The 21,814-nt window shown below is 46.8% G+C and overlaps 1 protein-coding gene across 4 annotated transcripts in view; it reads left to right on the top strand.

The window, feature by feature from the left end:
* The window catches only part of LOC131497274 (cytoplasmic phosphatidylinositol transfer protein 1-like), a 138,289-nt gene extending 118,560 nt beyond the window's left edge, over window positions 1–19,729 (top strand). For all 4 annotated transcript variants that reach the window (XM_058703458.1, XM_058703457.1, XM_058703459.1 and 1 more), the window contains exons 4-5: window positions 17,044–17,115; window positions 19,512–19,729. In XM_058703458.1, the coding sequence (XP_058559441.1) occupies window positions 17,044–17,115; window positions 19,512–19,559 (120 nt within the window). In that variant the 3' untranslated portion in view covers window positions 19,560–19,729. The remainder of the gene's footprint in view (window positions 1–17,043; window positions 17,116–19,511) is intronic.
* Window positions 19,730–21,814: the final 2,085 nt, after the last annotated feature.

Here is a 21,814-nt window from a genome sequence, read left to right as displayed (position 1 = left end):
AAACACCATGCACAGGGTGGCTTCAACAAGAGACATTTATTTCTCACAGCTCTGGAGGCTGGGAAAGTCCAAGATCGAGGTAGCAGCCGCTTCAGTTCCTGGAGAAAAAGCCCTCCTCCTACTATGGCTTCATAGAACTGGGAAAAACAGAAAGCCAGCTCTGATCTCTTCTTATGAGGGCACTTATCCCATTGTGAGGGCCCCACCCTCATGACGTCATCTAAACCTCATCACCTCTCCAAGGCCCTCCCTCCAAATGCCATCACATTGGAGGTTAAGGTTTCAAATATAAATATGGGATGGTGAGGTGTGGGGGCGGGGGGGCAGTCCGGAGCATGCACACTCCAGGCCCAGTGGGTAAGTGACATTGCTGGATCCTGGAAGCTTGGAGGCCAGGTCATGGTGGCTTTGAATGTCATGTGAGGTCTGTATTTAACTCTCTACAGGAGGCCACGTTGTTCCTGGCTAGTTCACTTTGATTTTCCATCCTAAACATAGCACAGGTTTTCTGTCTGCCTTCCCAGTGACTGGGGGTCTGGGTTTCTCCCTCTGGCTGCAGTGGTCATTCTGAAGTTGCCTCCCTCCCCTTGCCTCACACTCAGCCAAGTTCTCACGGTCTCTGCCCCGACAGTTCGGGAGGAAGAGCCCGCTCTTCTCCCTGACTCCAGGCTCTGCTCCCTGGATTTACGACAGATGCTTTCAATTGTCTTCATCCTTTTTTTCCTGTTTTAAATGCTTTTCCGTTGGCCTTTTTGTCCCCCGATCCTTTCACCCTAAATACCTCTTCTTGATGTCGTTTCAAGCCCGTATTTCCTGTCTGTGCCCAACGTTTTGCCCAGAGCAAAACTTCTCCAATGCCTGACTCTCAGCTGGGATCACCACACCCTGCCCTCCCTACCCTCCGGGGAGACACAGGGGCTCCTAATACTCTAGACCGCTCTCTGTTCTCATAGGATTAGCCCAGAGCAATGTTCATCTATTCCTAGGATCCCCTAGGTCCTCTATCTGACTGTCCAGCTTATTACTGAGACCTCATGCTGCCCTCATTTGTGACAAAACCCAGACAAGAGAACTTTCTATTTAGGGTCATGTAAGGCTTCAACATTATCACAGTGATCAAAACATAAAAGCTTTTTCATCACTGTGTATGACTGAGTCGTTAGGATTACGTGGAAATGCCATGTGCCCAGGAAGTGGAAAAAATATCTTTAGCTTGGTTATAGGAAAAAGTCTTAATTACACAGTAAACAAAGCCTAACACGATGACAATTTTCCAGAGGACGGACTATCTAGCCCGTTCTTCAAAACCTGCCGGTTCTTCTGTAGTTTGTAAAGTCACAAAGGAAGGTGCCCGAAGAGACTGGCTGCCTTCCAAAGTCACTGATTTTGTTTCTCTTGAGCTAAAAAAAGGCGACACTGGACTACGAACATAGCTCAGCCGCATCAGTTCAGCCTTGGTCGTGATAAAGGGGAAAAAGTTTTTTCTCATTTGTACGAATTTGAAAACTGAAGCTTACAGTAATTTGATAGTGGTGACCCAGATACACAGTTACTATATATATTTGGGGGCCATGACCATCCCACTCCACCAAAATATCTTTTTTTTATTATTATTTATTTAAAGATTTTAGCTTTTTAAAGTAGGCTCCACACCCAGTGCAGAACCTGAACTCACAACCCCGAGACCAGGAGCTGCCTGCTCTACCGACTGAGCCAGCCAGGCTCCCCTCCGCTAAAATATCTTTCAGTAAGAATTCACAGAAGAAGCCATGGCAGATGGGAAGCCCCTTTGTACTGGTGAGAATGGCTTCTGTTGCCCAAGATGCAGAGGCGGTGAGCTGTCCCGTGTTCCTCCACATTGTCGTTATTTCGTTGAAAAAGGTGGACAAGGTAAATTATAACAGACCGGGGAGAAGGAGATGACTCTTGAATGAATAGCTCAAATGGTGTTGAGCCACAATGAGAGATGGGGTTGTCTGGGGTTGGTTCAGACCAGCCAGGGTAGAGAGTCGAGCCTGCTCACCGTTGAGAACGTATCATGAGTCACCCGAGGTGAACTCGGGCCATCTTCCCGGGAGTGGCACGGGAGGCTGAGGTATTTTTCTGAAAGCAACTAACGGCTCTGGATAGGAACTTCCCTTGAAATCTTAGCCCCAGTAGATCCCCGATAATTGAAAGTGCTGATGGGTGCTTGTGTGTGCAGACCGATGATCTCCATGCCCATCAGGCTTTTCTTGAGCTCCCCATCCCCACCTTCCACTGAGTCCCAGCCAAGGGTAGTAGAAATCACCGAATTACATAACTAGGAAATAGGTGCCAGTACAGAGAAAATACACTCAACGCCTGAACGCTAGGATTAGTCTTATTCAGACGGACATGAGAGTACAATCTGGCCATCTCAACTAAGCTAAGAGAATGATGGTCCTTAAGTGTTCCTTCTCTGGAGTCATGGAGACAAGGGTAGGGATGGGGGTTAGATAGTTAGGAAATAACTTTTATCTCCACGTCGCAATTAACCCTGAATATCCAGGGCAGAAGGTAATCGTGGTGATCAAAAAGAAATAGTCTTCCAGTTGGGGGCGCAGATGAGCAAGGCAGCAATTAGCCACAGGCTGGAGGAGGACCCTCCCAGAAGAAGAAGAGAAAAAAGTCAGTGGAGACATAGGTCATGACACAGGTCATAGACCATAAATAGTTGAGAGTCAGAATAGCCAAGTTCAGAAATCTTCAGGGGTCAAGAGATTTTAGGTGGAAAAAGTCTAAAACCACTCATACCTATCATTAAATTGTGCACAGTCAGATAGGGAAGCACTGGGTTATGCAAAGCTACAAAGCTTAAGTTATTGCAGGACTTGTCAGAGGCTTCACTTTTCTGCCATACATTGTGAATCTTCACATGGGAGCTGCAGCACTTTCCACACTTATTTTCTCCTTGGGATCTTGGGTTTTGTAAGGACAGCCTTCTAAACCTTAAGGGAGCTCCAGAAACTTGTCTCAGGGTTAGAGCCATTATGCACCCACAAAGTAGGTCAGTGGATCAATTCTATTTCAGTAAATGTTGTTTTCTCTAAAATTTCAGTGAGTTAATATATTGCATAGTGATTACTGTTCCTCAAATACCAGCGGTTTGAAAGACTCCCAACAGTAATGACCTGTGAATTTCTTTCCAAACGGTGCCGCGTGACCCCACAGCAAAGGCAGCCCTGCACGGAGATGACAGTGATTTGTTTCCATTTCGAAAATGAACTGGTCATATAGGGGGTGGCGGGGGGACCTTATTCACAGACCTAGTCAGTTGGTGCCTGGTGACTCAGGATCCTTGGAAAAGCAGTGTTCTTTGACTGGTGGATCCCCTTTTCCATTTCCTCTGGCTGTTCCCAAGCTGTTCCTTGTACTTCAAAGAAAATTAATTCAGCCATCTTGGGGGAGAGGGCAGGCGAGAAAATGGGCTTCTCTACCATAACGTTAACATTTTGAAATTGTTTGCATTTAAAAAAAAATTTTTTTTTCAACGTTTTTTATTTATTTTTGGGACAGAGAGAGACAGAGCATGAACGGGGGAGGGTCAGAGAGAGAGGGAGACACAGAATCGGAAACAGGCTCCAGGCTCCGAGCCATCAGCCCAGAGCCTGACGCGGGGCTCGAACTCACGGACCGCGAGATCGTGACCTGGCTGAAGTCGGACGCTTAACCGACTACGCCACCCAGGCGCCCCTGTTTGCAGTTTTTTAAACACCGCTCAGAATGACTTTATATGGGTCAGTCATCAGAGAGAAAATACATGTTTCATGGAATCTTCCTTCTCTTTTGTTTTCTGTTTTCCACTTGTGGCACTGAAAATTGGATTTCTCTTCTCTGGTTTATTAGTACCTATGGAATTGTGTTCAGTGTATGTTGGGGAGGGAAGAATAGTACAACTGCACAGATTTCGTTGTGTAAAAATACAATAAATTGCCTAAATTTGGTGATTAAAATAAAGTGAGTGCAAAATTGCCCCCGTGTTTTTGACCCTCTACCCACTAAGATAATCTCAACTATGTGATATCTAACATCTTTTCAGTTCAGAATCTCAACATTGATCTTCTTTTTAAGAGTGAGTGAGATTTGTTTTTGTTTGTTTTTTTTTTTTTAATATATTTTTAAATAAGGAATGTGCCTGGTTTGGTTCAGAGGGGTGGTTCTTACAGTTTTTAATTGAAAAGGCTTGTCATAAAGTTTGCTATGCAGCCTGTGTATTTGGGGAGTTCCTCTGAGTCTTTCCCATCTCTACTATTTACGTGTCATTCTTTTTCATTGGATGTGTTCTGCCTGTCTCTTTAAATCCCTGTCCTGCCTTCATTGTGTGTAGCTATCAGTATTCACAGGCACCTTCTGCTTATTTCTCCGTGACAGGTCCAGCTTTAGACTGTATGAGCCTGAATTTAGTTTCCCTGCTCGATTTTCGTAGAGGCGCCAGGAGCAAACCATGCCCCATTGAGAAAACATATTTTCATTCATGTCTTCGCTGCCTCTCCCTCCTGGCCTTGCTTCTCCTGCAAGATGCTGTTACTCAGCTTGTCAGAGGACAGAAGAGGCTCCTGAGATGAATGAACTAATGAATGAACAGAGAGCCTCAGTGTAGGGTGCAAGCTGCTGAGTAGCCTCGCAGAGGCTGGGGGCTGGAATACAGACAGATGTTTTCGGCGGGGGCTAGAATACAGACAGAAGTTTTCCATCCACTCGGTCCCGTCCTCTCGTCCTCCCCCACTTCTCTTTCAGGCCCCACTGTTCTTCTTGGCCACCCTTTTCTTCCTGTGCAGCATATATTAGGGAAGTCACTCAGACTCATTGTCATCGTTATCCTTTACATGCAATCCCTTTCTCCTTCTCTTTGCTTTAAAATTCTTCTTCTTGGGGCGCCTGGGTGGCTCAGTGGGTTAAGCGTCTGACCTCAGCCCAGGTCATGATCTCGCGGTTCTTGAGTTCGAGCCCCGCGTCGGGCTCTGTGCTGACAGCTCGGAGCCTGGAGCCTGCTTCTGATTCTGTGTCTCCCTCTCTCTCTCTGCCCTTGCTCCGCTCGTGCTCTGTTGCTCTCAATGTAAGAATAAACATTAAAAAAAAATAATTTAAAATTCTCTTCTTCTTCTTCTTCTTCTTCTTCTTCTTCTTCTTCTTCTTCTTTCTTCTTCTTTCTTCTTCTTCTTCTTCTTCTTCTTCTTCTTCTTCTTCTTCTTCTTTCTTCTTCTTTCTTCTTCTTCTTCTTCTTCTTCTTCTTCTTCTTCTTCTTCTTTCTTCTTTCTTCTTCTTCTTCCTTCTTCTTCTTCTTCTTCTTCTTCTTCTTCTTCTTCTTCTTCTTCTCTCCTTCATCTTCTTCTTCTTCTTCTTCTTCTTTCTTCTTCTTCTTCTTCTTCTTCTTCTTCTTCTTCTTCTTCTTCTTCTTCTCTCCTTCATCATCTTCTTCTTTCTTCTTTCTTCTTCTTCTTCTTCTTCTTCTTCTTCTTCTTCTTCTTCTTCTTCTTCCTCCTCCTCCTCCTCCTCCTCCTCCTCCTCCTCCTCCTCCTCCTCCTCCACCTGGGTTCCTCTTCTCAGTTTTCTGGAACTGTCATTGCAGTTTATTTTCCCAATCACCCCATTGCATTGCCACCCACCCTATCTAGGTGTAAAGTCATACATGGCCCTCGGAACCCAAGAACCCAGTGGAAGCCCGGATAGCTCCCCTTCCTTCCTATGCACCTTTGCCTGCATGATGACTGCAATTCTGAGTAGATGGGAGGGACAGCTGGACATACGCCTTCTTGAAATTGGTGTGTGTGTATGTGAAGGATCTCTGCCTAATAGAGGAGTTTGTATATGTGACTGTGTGTGTATGTGTGTGCAAAACACTTTACAATTATGGGGCAAAATTTCAAATTGGAAGAGTAAAACTTCCTCATGAAGAGTAAAGGAAGGGGCGCCTGGATGGCTCAGTCGGTTGAGCATCCAACTCTTGATTTTGGCTCTGCTCGTGCTCCCAGGGTCAAGGGATCAAGCCCCACGTCGGGCTATGTGCTGATCCTGGAATCTGCTTGGGATGCTCTCTCTCTCTCTTTCTCTCTGCCCCTCTCCTGCTCACGTGCAACCATGTGCGCTCGCTCTCTCTCACTCTCTAAAATTAATGAATTAATTAATAATTTAAAAAAACAAAGAAAAGTATTTAAAAACAGAGTAAAGGAAGTTGAGAGGTACTTTAAGATCTAGATATCTATCAGCTGCCTTTACGTACAGATTGACCACCCATAGTCTCCTAGTTTACAAACAACACAGGCTGCAGCCCCAGAGTCCAAAAAGACAGTAAATCCTAAATTCTAGACTTGATCTCATGAGCCCTGTGGCACATTCTCGTGTAGGTCTCCTGCTGGTGAAACTTGAAAACATTTGCAGATTCATTTTTGTTAATGATCCCATCTCAGGCTGAAATACCCTGTACAGCTTTGGAGTACATTTAATATGATAATATAGAATACAGTACCAGAGAATCAATGTCTTCAGGGGAATTCCATTAGAGAGAAGGTCAAGTCTATATTGAGTTTAATGTTCATGGATAGCAGGAGGACCTGTGTGCACGGAGACAGAACAAGATGGCCGGAGAGGAATGCATTGAGTTCCGGATAAAAGCTAAAAGGAAATGATCTTTTGAAAGCCTATAAACACTTCATCTACCCCATGCCAGCTTCTCAAGTCTTCCATTTCACAGTCTTGTCTTTGAGCCTCCTTGGAAGGTTTGTGCTCAGACGTGGAAGGATTCCGGCTGGTAACCGGCAATAACCGGCACTGCTCTTGAGCTCAATCGTTGGTTCTCAAACTTTGCTTGTCTTGGTCCAGGAGGTTCCATGGACATGCCTCACCAGCCACCATGTCCCTACATAATGCTTTATTTGTAGAAAGAACCTAGTGCCATTTAAAGAGCGGTGTGAACTCCAGGACTGTATCATCCCTGAGATCCTTCCTCATCCATGAACAAGTATGATGGATGAGATGGGGACCACTTGAAGTGGCAATTTCCCAAACTTCCTTCACTTACACCTCCTCCATCTACTCAACCATGCTCTTTATAATATGCTCCCCTTTAGGTTAAAGGGGACTAAAATGAAGAGAATTTCTGGAATACCTTGCGATTTCCATTAGATCCCATATAGTTCCTTTGGGATCTCATTGACATATTTATTTACTTTTTTACCGCTTTGAATTTTTCTTTCCTACTGAAAAAGTAGATGTTTATTGTCAAATGCAAGCATTATAAAAATGTATATCAGGGGGCGCCTGGGTGCTCCCCGGCTCAGTCGGTTGAGGGTCTGACTTCGGCTGATGTCATGATCTCGCCATTTGAGGGAGTTCGGGCCCCACATCAGGCTCTGTGCTGACAGGTCAGAGCCTGGAGCCTGCTTTGGATTCTGTGTCTCCCTCTCTCTTGCCCACCCCCCACTTACACTCTGTCTCTCTCTCTTTCAAAAATAAATATTAAAAAAATTAAAACATAGAAATATAAAAATGTATATGAGGGCAGATAAAAGGGGCTTATGATTTCTGCTGATCTCCTCCATGAGAATATTTTGGTGTCTGTTTCTCCACGTTTTCTGTGCATATACTAACATGCTTTTTTTTTTTAGCATGTTTTTGTTTTCTTTTTACAAAAATGGATCGTCCTGTTTTACACTTTACATTTTAATGGCTTTAGAGTTCACCGTAATGTACTTAACCAACCCTCTGTTGGTGGTCTTTGGATTGTTTCCGTGTCTTTTATAAAAGTAGATGTTTATCGTAAAATACAACAGCAATGCGATAATGTTTTTTTTCTTCGTAATATTTTGTACACTTGAGAATTTATGCCCTTCCTTGAGTCCTGAGCGGGGTTTTGAAAGCCCTTCACAGCGGTAGTCAACTTAAGCCATCATATTTAAAATCAATTTTTGAAAATGATTGTATTTGAAAGGTACTAGGATATTTTGGCATTTGAAGGGATAGCACTGTGAATTTCTTCAATGAATAATTATTTCCCCAGTTTATCTTTCTTTTATTTTTAACGTTTATTTATTTATTTATTTATTTTGAGAGGGGGCGGGGAGGAGCAGAGAGAGAGGAAGAGAGAGATTCCAAAGCAGGCTCTGCGCTGACAGCACAGAGCCCAATGCAGGGCTCAATCCCACAATCTGTGAGATTGTGCCCTGCGCTGAAATCCAGAGTCGGACACTTAACCGGCTGAGCCACCCGGGCGCCCCTCAATTTATCTTTTGAGTAAACAGTTATTTTCTTCTTCGGGCTTGTTTGAAGTAGGACACATCTATCATTTGGCAGATGTACACACACACACACATTTTCTTTGTTCTCGGGGGCCACAGGACAAACTGAAAAGCAAAGCCTCTGCCTTAGTCACCATCACCCCTGACCGAGTGCTCAACTCCACTCGAAGCACTCGTGTGCTTTCCCAGTGCTCAAGAGGCAGCAGAATGTAGGGTCACAAGCACGAACTTCCTTGCCTGACAGCTTGCGCTGAATCTCAGCTCCATCATGTAAATGTTCCGTGATTTGGGGCATATGACTTAACCTTTCCGTGCCTTTGTTTCTTATCTGTAAAATGGGGGTAATGATAGTACATCCCTCATCGAGTTGTACGCGGGTGAAGGGTTAATAACAGAATTATTATAGATCAAATACTTGGAATAATGCCATATCATGGTCACCATTACCTCAGTGTTGGGTCATGTCTGTCTCAGCATGGGCATAAAGCAGGCTGACTTTGGTTACCCTGCATCATCATTTTGACCCAAAGATATACCAAAACTTCCCAAGGTGAAGAAACACCTGGGCAGTAAGTAATAAATGTTGGAAAGGATATAGACAACCTGGAACCCTCCTATCGGGAATGTAAAATGGTGCAGTCGATTTGGAAAACCACCTGACAGTTCTTCAAAAGGTTAAACGGAGGGGTGGCTGGGTGGCTCAGTTGGTTGAGCATATATGACTTTGGCTGAGGTCATGATCTCACAGTTCCTGGGTTCGAGCCCCACCCTGAGCTCCGCACTTACAATGCAGAGTCTGCTTGGGATTCCCTCTCTCTCTCTCTCTCTCTCTCTCTCTCTCTCTCTTCCCCCCCATCTCTCTCCCATCTCTCTGCCCCTCCCCCACGGCACGAGTTCTCTCTCTCTCTTACTCTCTCAAAAATAAATAAATAAAGATTAAAATTTTTTAAAAAGAACTATACTGTGAGAGAGAATATGATTTTCACTTTCCTTTGTAAACTGATGTAGGGGGGGATTACTACCCTTTAGCTCATGGTTTTCATGGGTGCTGTGGGCTTCTATAGCATGACAGGAATGGCGATCCTCTACCTGAATGGCGCTCATTCTTCCAGAAGTTTTGTCACCGCACGCTTCTGAAGGGCAGCCCCCTGGAGAGCCTCAGACTTGACTCCCCTGCCTGGGTCTCTGCAGCCACCATTTGCTCTCTCTGTGCACGTGTGGGGACTGCAGAAAGGGTTTTCAGCACCACCCAGAAGCTAACTATGAAATTCCCATGGGCTTGCCCCTTTCTCTTTAAGACTTGCTTACATTTAGTTTTCTTCTCGTAAGTGTTTCTGATTGCCATAGCAACCCTAATCAATCACTGGACTAAAAATAGCCCTTTCATTTTTCCAAAGCATGTCTGTAGTGAATTGAAAATTCAGCCCTGCCGTGCATTTTGCATAGGCTGCTTTCGTTTCCCGACACTGAACCTGGGAGTTGCTTGGTCTGGAAAATTATTCTTGCAGAAGCCGAGGGAGGCACTTTGCTTGTTTTTCCTGGCATTCTTTTTCCCCAACTGCAGATTCTCTCGTCACTTCCAAAAGATACAAGCACATGCGTTCAAATGTTCGACAAAGAACCATCACTTTCCTGCACATTCAGCTTTAGGTGCTAGAGATTTCACAGGTACCCGGCGATCTCCTTGGCTGCCGTTGCGTTAGGAAGGCAAATGAAAGATGTGTAGATACTGGGTACAAAGGAAGCTTGGTCACAGCGGGAGCAGATGACAGCAGCCCTACTGAGACTCTTCTGGCTCCGGAGGATCTAAGCTAGCAAATCAAAGTAGAGATGACGGCAGAACTCCGCCTCGTTTCTCTGATTTCTCCGTGACCCTGCTACTATTTTTACGGGGTTAGGGGCAAAACAGACCCTGGGTGTAAGAAGGTGAATATTTGTTGCAGTTCTCCTGGCCAAGCTGTTTTTCTTCTAGTCAAGAAGAGAAAGGGAGAAAGAGTTTTCGTGAGAACGAAGATTCCAGATCTTGAAAGGGCCCAGGAGAGGAAGGAGAGCAGGGAGGGGCTGAAATGACTCATGGTGTCCCCCAGGCTCCAAGGGGATTAGGGCATTTTATTGCCTGTCTCCCTGCCTCATCTTACTACCCTAGAGTAACTGCCCCAGTCTTCAGCCTGTAAGCAGGGTCATCTCGTGGGGCCCCCGGGGCTCCCAAATGCTGTTTTGTGATGCTATTTTTCAACTCGTCTGAACCTCAGTTTTTGTAACAAGGCTGAGTGAACGCGCAGGCGTAGAGGCTTTACATCTAGGAAAGAAGAGAGTCCACGGGGATCCCGGTAGTGTTCTTGTTTCCCTGCCTGAAGCTGGCAGGGGGTCGAGGGAAGCAGAGGAGAGGTCAGGGGATCGAGCCCCTGCTCAGAGGCAGGAGCTCCCAGGCTTTCAGGAAAAGGAGGACACTGTGGGCACGGACGATAGGACGCGTCCTCAACAACAGAGCGGGTCCGGCGGCAGAGCGAGGCGGAAAAAGCCCAAACCCGCTCTGTGGCATGGCCACCGCCCACGTCGTGGGAAGGACCAATCAAGTGTCCTTTTCTTGCACCGCACCCACAAGCCCACAGCCTCCCAGCGTGTCCATGCACCTATGCAGCAGCGGAGGATCTCCCCACCCAGTTTATTTTCTCCCCATGGAGCCTGTGGGATCTCGTGAGGACCGGTACAGTGGGACGGGCCAGCACCTGAGGACCTGTCCTGCCAGACACTGCATGGCCCTTTGTTAGATCATTCAGTCTTCACCCCACGGTGCTGAGGTTGGTATCGTCTCCGTTTTATGGGTGAGAAAACGAAGACTCAAAGGGGACTAAGGAATTTACTCCGAATCACACGGTAACTTGTGAAAAAAGAAGCCGGGGCTCGAACTAACGTGCATCTCACTCGAAAATCTGTATTCCTTCTACTGTATTCTTGCTTCCTGTGGGGTCGTTGTGTCCTGCTCTCTCTGTGGTCATTGACAAAGCAGTTGACCTCACAGCCGGAGCTACTAAGTTCCAAGAGTACAGAGTCCCCGTTTCCTGGGACCTATTCACGCTTCAACTTGAGTGATCTTTTACTCAGATGAAAGCCGGATGGGTGATTTGAAAGGGAAGCAGTGGTTGGATTCTTGAGGTTGGGTGTTGTGTTGGCTTTTCTATCGTCACATATCAAATTTCCCACAAACGTAGCAACTTTAAACAACACGCATTTACGGCCTCAGAGTGTCTCCTGGGCGCAGGTTGGCAGGGTCCTGGCTCAGAGCCTCACTCGGCTGGGCTCCAATCTCATCTGAGGCTCAGGGTCCTCTTCCAAGCTCACTAGTTTTTTGGCAAGTATCAGTTCCTTGCTGTTGTAGGACTGAAGTCTGCTTTTCTCGTTGGCTGGTCTCCCAAGGTCTCTCTCTCTCTCTTGGCTCCTGGAGGGTTCCCTTGGGCTCTGACCACATGGTCCTCTCCCCTCATGGCTTCTCACTTCTTCAAGAGCAGCCAGAATCTCTGCTTCTTCAAAACAGAAGTCTTATGTAAGGTGCACCAACTGATCACCTTGGTAATCCGATCAGAGGGGCTCCTACCCTATGGTGCTCACAGGTGTTGCCCACACTTGAGGGGAAGGAACTGTGCCAGGTGTGTATATCAAGGGCTGGGAATCTTGGGGGCCATCCGAGCATTCTATCTGGCGGGAGGGTTTTAGTCTTTCCTTCAGGTTGTCCTTCATGTTGGGTCATGGGCCAGATGGGACTTGAAGTGTTCGCTGTTCCCAAGTGACTGTGCCCTAGAGAGCATAGGAGTCCTCCGAATCCCTTGACGCCTTCCAGGTTCAGCCAATGGGGGACGCTCCTGACGTCTCCCTTCCTGCAGCATGTTCCAGTTGGTTGTGTCTGGGTTCCCTTTTTTTTTTTTTTCCTGCTCCCACACTCCTGATCATTCCTTCAGTGTTATGGAATCCCCCTCCCCGATGGAAATGTGTCAGAATCTTTAGGGGATGTGACGTGTTTGGAGAAAGTCTAGGTTTGGAAGGTGGGGTACTCCACCTTGAGAAATGTGAGAGTGACCAGGTGAGATGGTATATTCCTAGCTGGAGCAAAGCCCTCCGTCACAGAAGCTTTGATGCCCGAATGACGGGGTGACTTACGCCATTCCTCGTGACAGCAGGGAGTGAGGAGGGGGTCTTCTTGATGGAACAGTGTTGCAGACTTATCTTCTGCCTGGTGAGGCGGACACCTGGCAGCTAATGGTGATGATGGACAAGGAGATAAGTGCTATGACACAGGTACAAACAGAACGCTACCCGCACACATGGGGTCAACATTCTGACATGGGATTTGAGATGGGCTGTGTAGGAGACTTCAGGCTGAGGGAACTGTAGGCAGGAAAAAAAACCAAAAAACAAACAAAAAAAACATGGCAGCCAGAAGTGTTCCAGGGAGTGGCGAGCACTCTTCTGTGGTGGACTATGGGAGGAATACAGGACAGAGATATAAAGAAAATTAGGATCGGATATAGAAGACTCTAGGTCTTGCCTTTAAGGGGGGAAGCTGAGCCAGCAGGATTTGGGGGTTCACTGGCCATGATGGGTGAGTGTAGTGTCCCTCACTACAATGGTGTCCCCTCAAAATTCGTGTCCACTGGAACCTCAGAACGTGACCTTTTTGGAAGTAGGTTCTTTGCAGATATAATTAGTTAAGGACCTCAAGGTGCAAGATGAAATCACACTAGATTTAAGATGGCCTGAATCTAGTAACTGGTGTCTTATAAAGAAAAGGAGAGGACACCCAGAGAGAAGAAGGTGATGTGAAGACACCGGTAGAGACTGGAGGGAGGCAACCACAAACCAGGGAGCCCCTGGGGCCACCAGAAGCTGGAAGAGGCAGGGAAGGGTTCTCCCTGGGGAGCCTTCCGAGGGAGGGCAGCATTGCCAACACCTTGATTTCAGACTTCTGGGCTCCAGAACGGAGCAGGTAAACTGCTGCGTTATACTACCCTGCTTGGACCAGTTTGTTACGGCAGCCCCAGGAATCTCCTACAGTGCAGAGAACATTCTAATTCAGTATGGACCTTTCAGTTTGGACCCTTGCTAGGGATGGCCGGCGGGCAGCTGCATACGTGAGAAAAGCAGGTGGGGTTAGACGTCAGCTTGGGAGGCAGCCGGATAACATGGTCTAGGAAAAGTGAGGGGCAGATGAGATTATTCCCCAGGGGAGAGGGTTTGGTACCAGAAAATAGGGCAGAGGACAAAATCCTAAGGGGACCCCTCCATTGAAGGGGTGGGGGAGGGAACGGAAGGCAGAGAAGGAACCGCTTTCCAGAAAGGTGGAATTCTTGACTCCTACCGAACAGGATAGAGAGTTCCTCAGGGTGTGGACGACGGGGAAGCGATGTTTGTTTGAAAAATTCTTTGATTCTCGGTTGTTTCCATACCCTGTTGCTCTGGTTGAGAAGAGGTGAGAGGCGAAAAAACAGCAGAGCATGGGCTACTTTTTTAATAGAGTTTGATGGGGGAGACAAAGAGAAATGGAATTAATTGTGGATGAAGGAAGGAACATCACCAAGGGTACTTTGATACTAGTTTTTTAGGAAGATGACACCTTTCATGATATTTTTAGGCTGCAGGAAGGAAGCAGGGAGAAGATGCAAGTAATCGACGGAACAAGTTTCCAGGGAAGAGACTTAAAATTTTTTGCTGTGCACCTGCTATGTGCCAGGCACTGTGCTGGGGGTTACTGGAATGATCTCAGTGATCTTCTCAGCACTCCTACAGAGTAGAGAAGGGTGGTCTCCATTCTGTTGCGAGGAAACTGAGGCCGGGAATGCCAAAATAATTTGCTCAAATCCATACATCTCAGATTTGAGCCTGGGTCTGCTGCCCTCACTGCCTCAGTCCTTGTCGTTGCATTGTTTTCCACTGGAATACAGAAAGCAACACCTTTGTCTGATTCACAAGGAATAAGAAGCAGCATATAGAAATAAGCAGATTAGCAGTGGAGGAGAGGGAAGTTGTTGGTGTTTCTACCACATGGTCTCGTTAAACTATGAATCAAGATTACTAGTTGCGAGGGAGGAAGAGGGAAGCCCGCAGACTTCTCTAGACCTGGGTGGTCTAGAGAAGGGAAGGGATTTATGACAACCTCAGTAGTGAGACACAGCAGGAAGCCAGCCAGGGAGAAAGAAGAACCTTGCTTAATCACCGAGGCTCTACTAGGATTAGTGGGCTGGGTCTTTAGGGAAGTTAACCTGTGTAGGGCAAGCAGAACTCGATGTCGAGATAGACTTCTAGCCGGAAAGTTTTTAGTGATCTTTCTGGAAATGCCCCAGGCCAGAGATCCTCCACATTCAGAGGCTGAGACACCAGCCTCTGGGGCTCTGAGAACCAGCCATCAGATAGCCCATGGAGATTATCAGTCCCGAACCGGTGCTATAGCGGAAGACCTTGACCAGCCCGGAGTTGACCTGTCCGATCCGGGTTTTCCCCGCTGCCTCACCGGAGCCAGGTGTGCTCCCTGCCTCTGGCAAGATTGCCATTCTGATATGAAAATAACCTAAGCCCTTGACTCAAAAATAACAGCATCTGCTAATTTGCATAAGAGTTTTGCATTTCGTATTTGGGTTGAATACCCGGATTCATTTGTTTGACCTTAGTTAAGTGGTTTACAGTTTCCACCGATAAAAACTCCTTGTGGGGTTCCACTCTGATGCACCCGGACCCAGCTCCCCACCCAAGACGGCTCTGTTCTCTCACCATCTGGCTCTATGCACGCATTAAGTTGATTCTCAGATGAATTATGGGTTAAAAAGGACTGATCAGTTTGCCAGAAGGCTTGACATTTTTAAAAGGGTCTTGGCAGGTGCATCTCTCCAGGTTCACATGTCAAGAGCTCTGCCCTGGGGCTCTGAGCCGCTCCGATTCCTCCAGGGCCTCGATTCATGAGGAGCAGCCCCTCCTTGGAACCCCCAGGGACAGAGGGTGTGAGGGCAGCAACTGTGGAGTGAGAGATTTGAGAGGAGACAGCAAAGAAGGTGTTAATGAATAATCTCAGAGCCTCATTCTCCATAAAGGCAATTACTGGGATTGGTTGTTTCTGTGTTTCCTTAGTCACGGTTCAGTTTGCTTGTTTCACTTGGATTGAGACAGATGAACGCCGAATGCACACAGTCACGTGATGTCAGAATTATCAATGGCACGTCCAAGGCCTCTGCCTTCCTGTACACATGCCACCGGGGTTCTCAGCTAGGCTGAAAGGGGATCCTGGACTTGGGGGGATGAAGCACGTGGGGTGAGGGGTTGGGGACTAACGGATTTTAGATAGTGCACTGTTTTCTCCCCATGCACGGGGTAATGAGGTGGTTTTCCAGTGCAAGCCCACATCTGCATCCCCTGGATGGCTTGTGAAACACAGATGCCCGGGCACCTTCCCTGGAGTTTCTGAGTCAGTGGGTACGGGGTTGGGCCCAAGAATTGGCATTTCTGACAGATACTGCTACAGGTGTGGAGACCCCACTTTGAGAACCAGCTTGGGGGCAGGGGTGATGAAAAGCAAGGACACTGGGACCAGGCCACTAGCCTTGTTATCTTGATGCTACTGTTTACGAGCTGTGTGATCATGGGCCGTTTACTTAACCTCTCTTTGCCTCCATTCCGTCGTCTCTAAAGCAGGGCTGATAACAGTAGTGTCTACTTCATGGCATAGTTAGGAGGAATAAATGAACGAGCACTTGGACGTACTGGTGCCTGATGTATACAATGTGTGCTCTGTGCACGTGGGGTAAATAAATGAAAGAGCCAGACTCAGGATTGTGAGCCTATCGGCAGGAGTCTCATTTCTCCGACACCTGCAGCTCCCAGTGGAGTTGCCGGGTCATTGTACCTATTAGGCCTTCAGTCCCATCTCTGGTGGCCGAGGAAGTCACTGGCCAGCTCAGTGCCAGCAGGAGGGAGGTTACGTCAACATCCATCAAAAGCCTCTTCTCAAGCCACCTTAACCCTTGAAGTCCACTTAATACACACAGTGTGGTTCAGTGATGCTGGGGTGGGAGGGCAGAGGGTTTGGGGGTTTTTCCCCCTCGTACTGGCAAAAAGGGGGGCTGCCTTTTACATCAAGCTCGCTGCAGCCAATTGCTGTCATTTGCTGAATGCCTCCTCTGCGCCCGGCACTTACACGACTTACACGCGTGATGACTTAACCCTCAAAAAGTCACTACTGGGTAATAGTTATTATCCCCATATTAATACTGCCGCGGCTCAGAAAAATTAAATGACTTGTCCAAACTCACATAGCTGTCCAGTCATAAATTCGAAACGAACAGCCAGGTGTGTCTGACTTCGGTAATCTGTTATCTTAAAGCTCTCCCATACTAACTACCTCCCTCGCTTTATGGGAATACTTACGTGAAGGTGAAGGCTGGGTCCCCAGCAGTGACAGCTTCTCGCCGCAGAGGTCAGCACCCCGGGACCGGACCTGCCTCTGTTTCAGGGGTTCGCTTTTCTAAAGCCTGTGGTAGGACTGACAGAACGTATTCTTTCTGGAAATGGACAACGTGCCTTCCATTGCTTGGTCGTTCTCTCCGGCCTGGCTTCTGGATGCGATCGTGTTCATGTTGCCAAAGGCGGCTTTTCTGTCCGAATTTGGATGTTGACCTGGTATCTTGACATTGCTGATGGAGAATGGTGCTCCCAACGTCATGGTCAGGAGAGCATCCGGCGGCTGTGCTGAGGGTGTAAAGAGAGGAAAAATGGTATGCTAATGAAACCTTCCTTTTTTTTCCCGTAGTGTTCCTTTCTGCCAAAATTCTCCATTCATATAGAAACCAAGTATGAAGACAACAAGGGAAGCAACGACCGCGTGAGTAGAGCCCCCATGGTTTTGGGGGTTTTTTGATAATTTATTGTCAAGTTGGCTAACATACTGTGTCTACAGTGTGCTCTTGGTTTTGGGGGGTAGATTCCCATGATTCTTCGCTTACATACAACACCCAGGGCTCATCCCAACAGGTGCCGCCCCCAATGCCCATCACCCATTTTCCCTGCCCCCCCCACCCCCTACCCCCATTAACCCTGAGTTTGTTCTCTGTTTAAGCGTCTCTTATGGTTTGCCCCCTCTCTGTTTGTAACTTATTTTTCCTTCCCTTCCCCTATGTCTTAAGTTTCTCAGATTCCACATGAGTGAAAACATGGTGTCTGTCTTTCTCTGACTGACTTATTTCACTTAACATAATACCCTCCAGTTCCATCCACATTGTCGCAAATGGCAGGATTTCATTCTTTTTGATTGCCGAGTAATACTCCATTGTATATATATACACCACGTCTTCTTTATCCATCAGTGGACATTTGTAGAACCCCCATTTTGTACTGTGCCCTCATCCGCTGGGCTCTCAGAGTCGCGGCACTTTTCACAGCCCCTTGGGTGGCCAGGCCCAGCGCCCAGCAGGAGGATCTGTACCTAGGACCCCAGACAAGTTCTGGCATTTGCTTTCTGGGGCCATTTCCCTGGGATTGCTCCCTGGAATTACTTTGCAGTCCCGCCTTTCTTCCCATCTTTATGTACTTTCCATGGGCCTCCGTGCGGAAATCTCTGTGGCCTGCAGTGGTTGTCACTGGCATTTGAGGGGGACGGTGGGGACCTTGAACTCCAGGATTCGGTTTCTGGTCATTGGATTGAGCATACGTCTTCTCAGTGACTGTTCACATTTACCTAGAAAAATGAATACAAGCAAATATATGTGCGCATGCTGTATATTTTTTCGGGACTATGCTTATATTCACATATATACACACATATCCCACATTAAAATCAGCGTACCCCTCCTGCAAAATACTTACCTTGTGGGACATTCTGACTCTTACTAGATCTCAGCCATGAAGTTGCTTAGTATTGCTGAGAATCCATCTTCTGACCTAGCATTTACGCCAGCCTCTTTCTGTTGGGGCAGTATAATTTTGAATTGCCTTCTCTTGGGGAGTGGATGTTTTGACCTGTCGAGAGCCTCACCCTGAGATTGGGCTGTGGGTTCCATCAGGATCCACTCAGGGAAGAGCCTGGATCGAGAAGCTACACGTCTTCTTCTACGTCATTTACGTGTTTTGCATTTGTGGAGAATGATGAAGACTGAGACCGGGTCATAATGGTCAAGAGAGAGTTTCCTGACTAGGTGATCCCTGTGGTGCCTTGACACAGCCAAGGGAATGCAAAACAGGATGCAGGAAGTTGTGGAGGTAACGGAGTGCCACGAGGCAAGATCTAAGGACTCCCAAGCATCAGCAACTTGAAATCTTTTATTCAGGTGAAAACCGTCGCTGAAAAGAACTAAGAAGCCCTTTAGAAAGAACAGCTTTGGCCAGGCCTACTCTATGGCTCTTTACATTGATATCTTCTAGAAATATCTTCTAGAAAGTTCCTGCCTGTGGCAGTAACAAATTCTTCTAGAAGGTGTAGGTGTTTTTGTGGGGAACACAGCTTGCCCTTTCAAGGTGGAATCTGCCTGGACAAAGCGTGAGTGGTTCCCAAGGGGCGTCACTCAAGAACTGCCTTTCACACCAGCTTGGTGTGGGAGGAAATTCATTTATTCACTCAGTCTTCAGCAAGGGCGTATCAAGCACCTTCTATTTATATGTCACTGTATGAATTGTATGCATGGTATTAAAAATGTAGGCTCAATTCTCAAACGTCAGGTACTCCTAGTTTAGCTGGGGCAAAAACCAACAGAGTAAATAATTTAAAATATAAGCACAATAATGGGCTTCCCTTCCTTCGGTGTAGAGAGCCACCACTGCTAAGCCCTGAGAGTGGAAGGAGCTGACAGAGCAGCATTCCGTAATGAGCCCTGTACAGTTGTCCCCCCCCATCGCTGGAGAGGAAAAATTCATTCCAAGATCCCCAGGGGATGCCTGAAACCACAGATAATACCGAACTGTATATATACTGGTTTTTTTCTTACATATATGTACCCATTATAAAGTTTAATTTATAAATTGGGCACAAATAAGAAATCAACAACCGCAGTAATAAAATAGAACAATATAACAATATTCTTTAGCTTTTACTAAAGCTAATAATAACTTTTATTATATGAATATGATCTCTCTCTCTCTCTCTCTCTCTCTCTCAAAATATCTGATTGTTCTCAGCCTTTTTGTGATGATGTGAGGTGATAAAACGCGTACGTGATGAGATGAAGCGAGTTGAATGATGTAGGCAGTGACATAACCATTAGGCCGCTATTGACCTTTTGGTGACAGGTCCAATGGAGGTTCATCTGCTTCCAGACCACGGGTGACCGTGGGTAACCGAAACCACGGAACGCGACATGCGGACAAGGGGATATTTACTATATTTGCAGGGACTGACTTGGCTTGTACCAGGTCACTTCAGCTTCCTAAACTAAGTTAAGAAACCTGGAGTTTATCAGGGGTCAGCAAACTACCTTTTTTGTCAATAAAGTTTTATTGGAACACAACCACACGCTCACTCATTTGTGTATCGTCTAAGCTGCTTTCATGCTACAACAGCAGAGTTTTATAATTGCAACAGAGCTCATGTGGCCCATCAAACCTAAACTATTTACTACTTGAAAAATGTTTGCTCACCCCTGATTGGAGGGACTCACATCAGAACAGCACCCAGCAGGGGCTCCTGGGTGGCTCAGTCGGTTGAACGTCCGACTTCGGCTCAGGTCACGATCTCGCGGTCTGTGAGTTCGAGCCCCGCGTCGGGCTCTGTGCTGACTGCTCAGAGCCTGGAGCCTGTTTCACATTCTGTGTCCCCTCTCTCTCTGACCCTCCCCCATTCATGCTCGGTCTCTCTCTGTCTCAAAAATAAATAAACATTAAAAAAAAAATTTTTTTTTAAAAAAGAACAGCACCCAGCAGATCTCAGAATTTGACCACTTGATAGATCTCACCATCTGTCCCAGCCAAATGCCCTCTCCAGAATTCCTGGAACTTGCCAGAGGAGAGAGGAATGCCACTGGCTGGGGTACCCTCCCCGCCATAAGTTCAGGATCTCCAATGGTTAGCGTCCCTTGGTGGTTGGTAACCTCAAGGGGAAAGTTTTGGACCATATCCCTGTCAGCGGCCTGAAATAAAAGGTGCTGTGGTGGCCAACTACATTAAAACCTCGATGTCTAAAATAATGTTACATCGTACTTAAACTTGTACCCTTGGTAAAATAATGACTTTTCTCTCTCTTTTTTTTCAATGTATATTTATTTATTTATTTTTTAACATTTTATTTATTTTTGAGACAGAGAGAGAGCATGAAGCCATCAGCACAGAGCCCGACGCGGGGCTCGAACTCACGGACCGCGAGATCGTGACCTGAGCCGAAGTCGGACGTTTAACCGACTGAGCCACCCAGGCGCCCCAAATGTTTATTTATTTTTGAGAGAGAGAGACAGAGAGACAGAGAGTGAGGAGGGGAAGGGCAGAGAGAGAGGGAGACACAGAATCCAAAGTAGGCTCCAGACTCTGAGCTGTCAGCACAGAGCCCGACGCGGGGCTCGAGCTCACAAACCGCAGGATCATGACCTGAGCCGAAGTCGGATGCTTAACCGACTGAGCCACTCAGGCGCCCCAATAATGACTTTTCTGATTGGAAAATTAATACATGGTTATTAAAACCTGGAAAATGCCAAAGGGTACCCCCCAAAAAAGGAAAAGAAAAGCCAGTAACTTTTCTGTAATTTAGAGATTACTGCTGATAGCACTTCATGTTCATGTTGCAGACCATGAATAAATGTATTTTTGACCAATTCCCCCCAATATTGAATCACTCAGTAGACTGTTTTTAACATGTCGTGATGTATCCTTCCCTATATGATTTAAAAAAATTTTTTTTTAATGTTTACTTATTTTTGAGAGAGAGAGAGAGCAAGCGAGTATGAGCGGGGTAGGGGCAGAGAGAGAGGAAGACACGGAATCCGAAGCAGCCTCCAGGCTCTGACCTGTCAGAGCCCGATGCGGGGCTCGAACCCGTGAACCATGAGATCATGACCTGGGCCGAGGTCAGACGCTGAACTGACTGAGCCACCCAGGCGCCCCTTCCCTGTATCATTTTTAATGGCTGCACTGTATTCCACACTTAAGTGTACTTGAAATGGGCTCGACCTTTTTGATGTTTCCACGTGGCTGAGGACCATCAGGAAACGGGTGATACAGAGCAGACGTGCCTGCACTGCGTTAAGCGGCACAATCTGAAAATCGGGTGGGGGAGAAATGTTTTCAAATATCTTTCAGTCTTTACAAACAAATTCTCCTGCCTTCTCTTTTCCTCTATGGCTCTGTCCTCATGCGCAGGCTCACCGTGATCCCCATGGGTTGATAGGACCAGCGTGATCTTCTGGTTTATTCTCTGCTGAATTCAAACAGTCAAGAAAAATGTGCACGGTTGTCATTTTATTATCTCGTATCCCTTTGTGGTAGGTGCTGAGTTCTTTTCACTCCTCTGGTAGGACTTTGAAATCCCAGGTTAGCCACCCTAAAGTCAGGACCCGGGATTGGCATCAGCATCATCTGTCCTTGTCCTCGGAGACCTGGGCCGGTCC

The sequence above is a fragment of the Neofelis nebulosa genome, chromosome 16 (assembly GCF_028018385.1).
Source record: "Neofelis nebulosa isolate mNeoNeb1 chromosome 16, mNeoNeb1.pri, whole genome shotgun sequence".
NCBI lineage: Eukaryota > Metazoa > Chordata > Mammalia > Carnivora > Felidae > Neofelis > Neofelis nebulosa.
The sequence above is the reverse complement of the archived record's forward strand: the minus strand, read 5'-3'. Positions and strand labels throughout refer to the sequence as shown.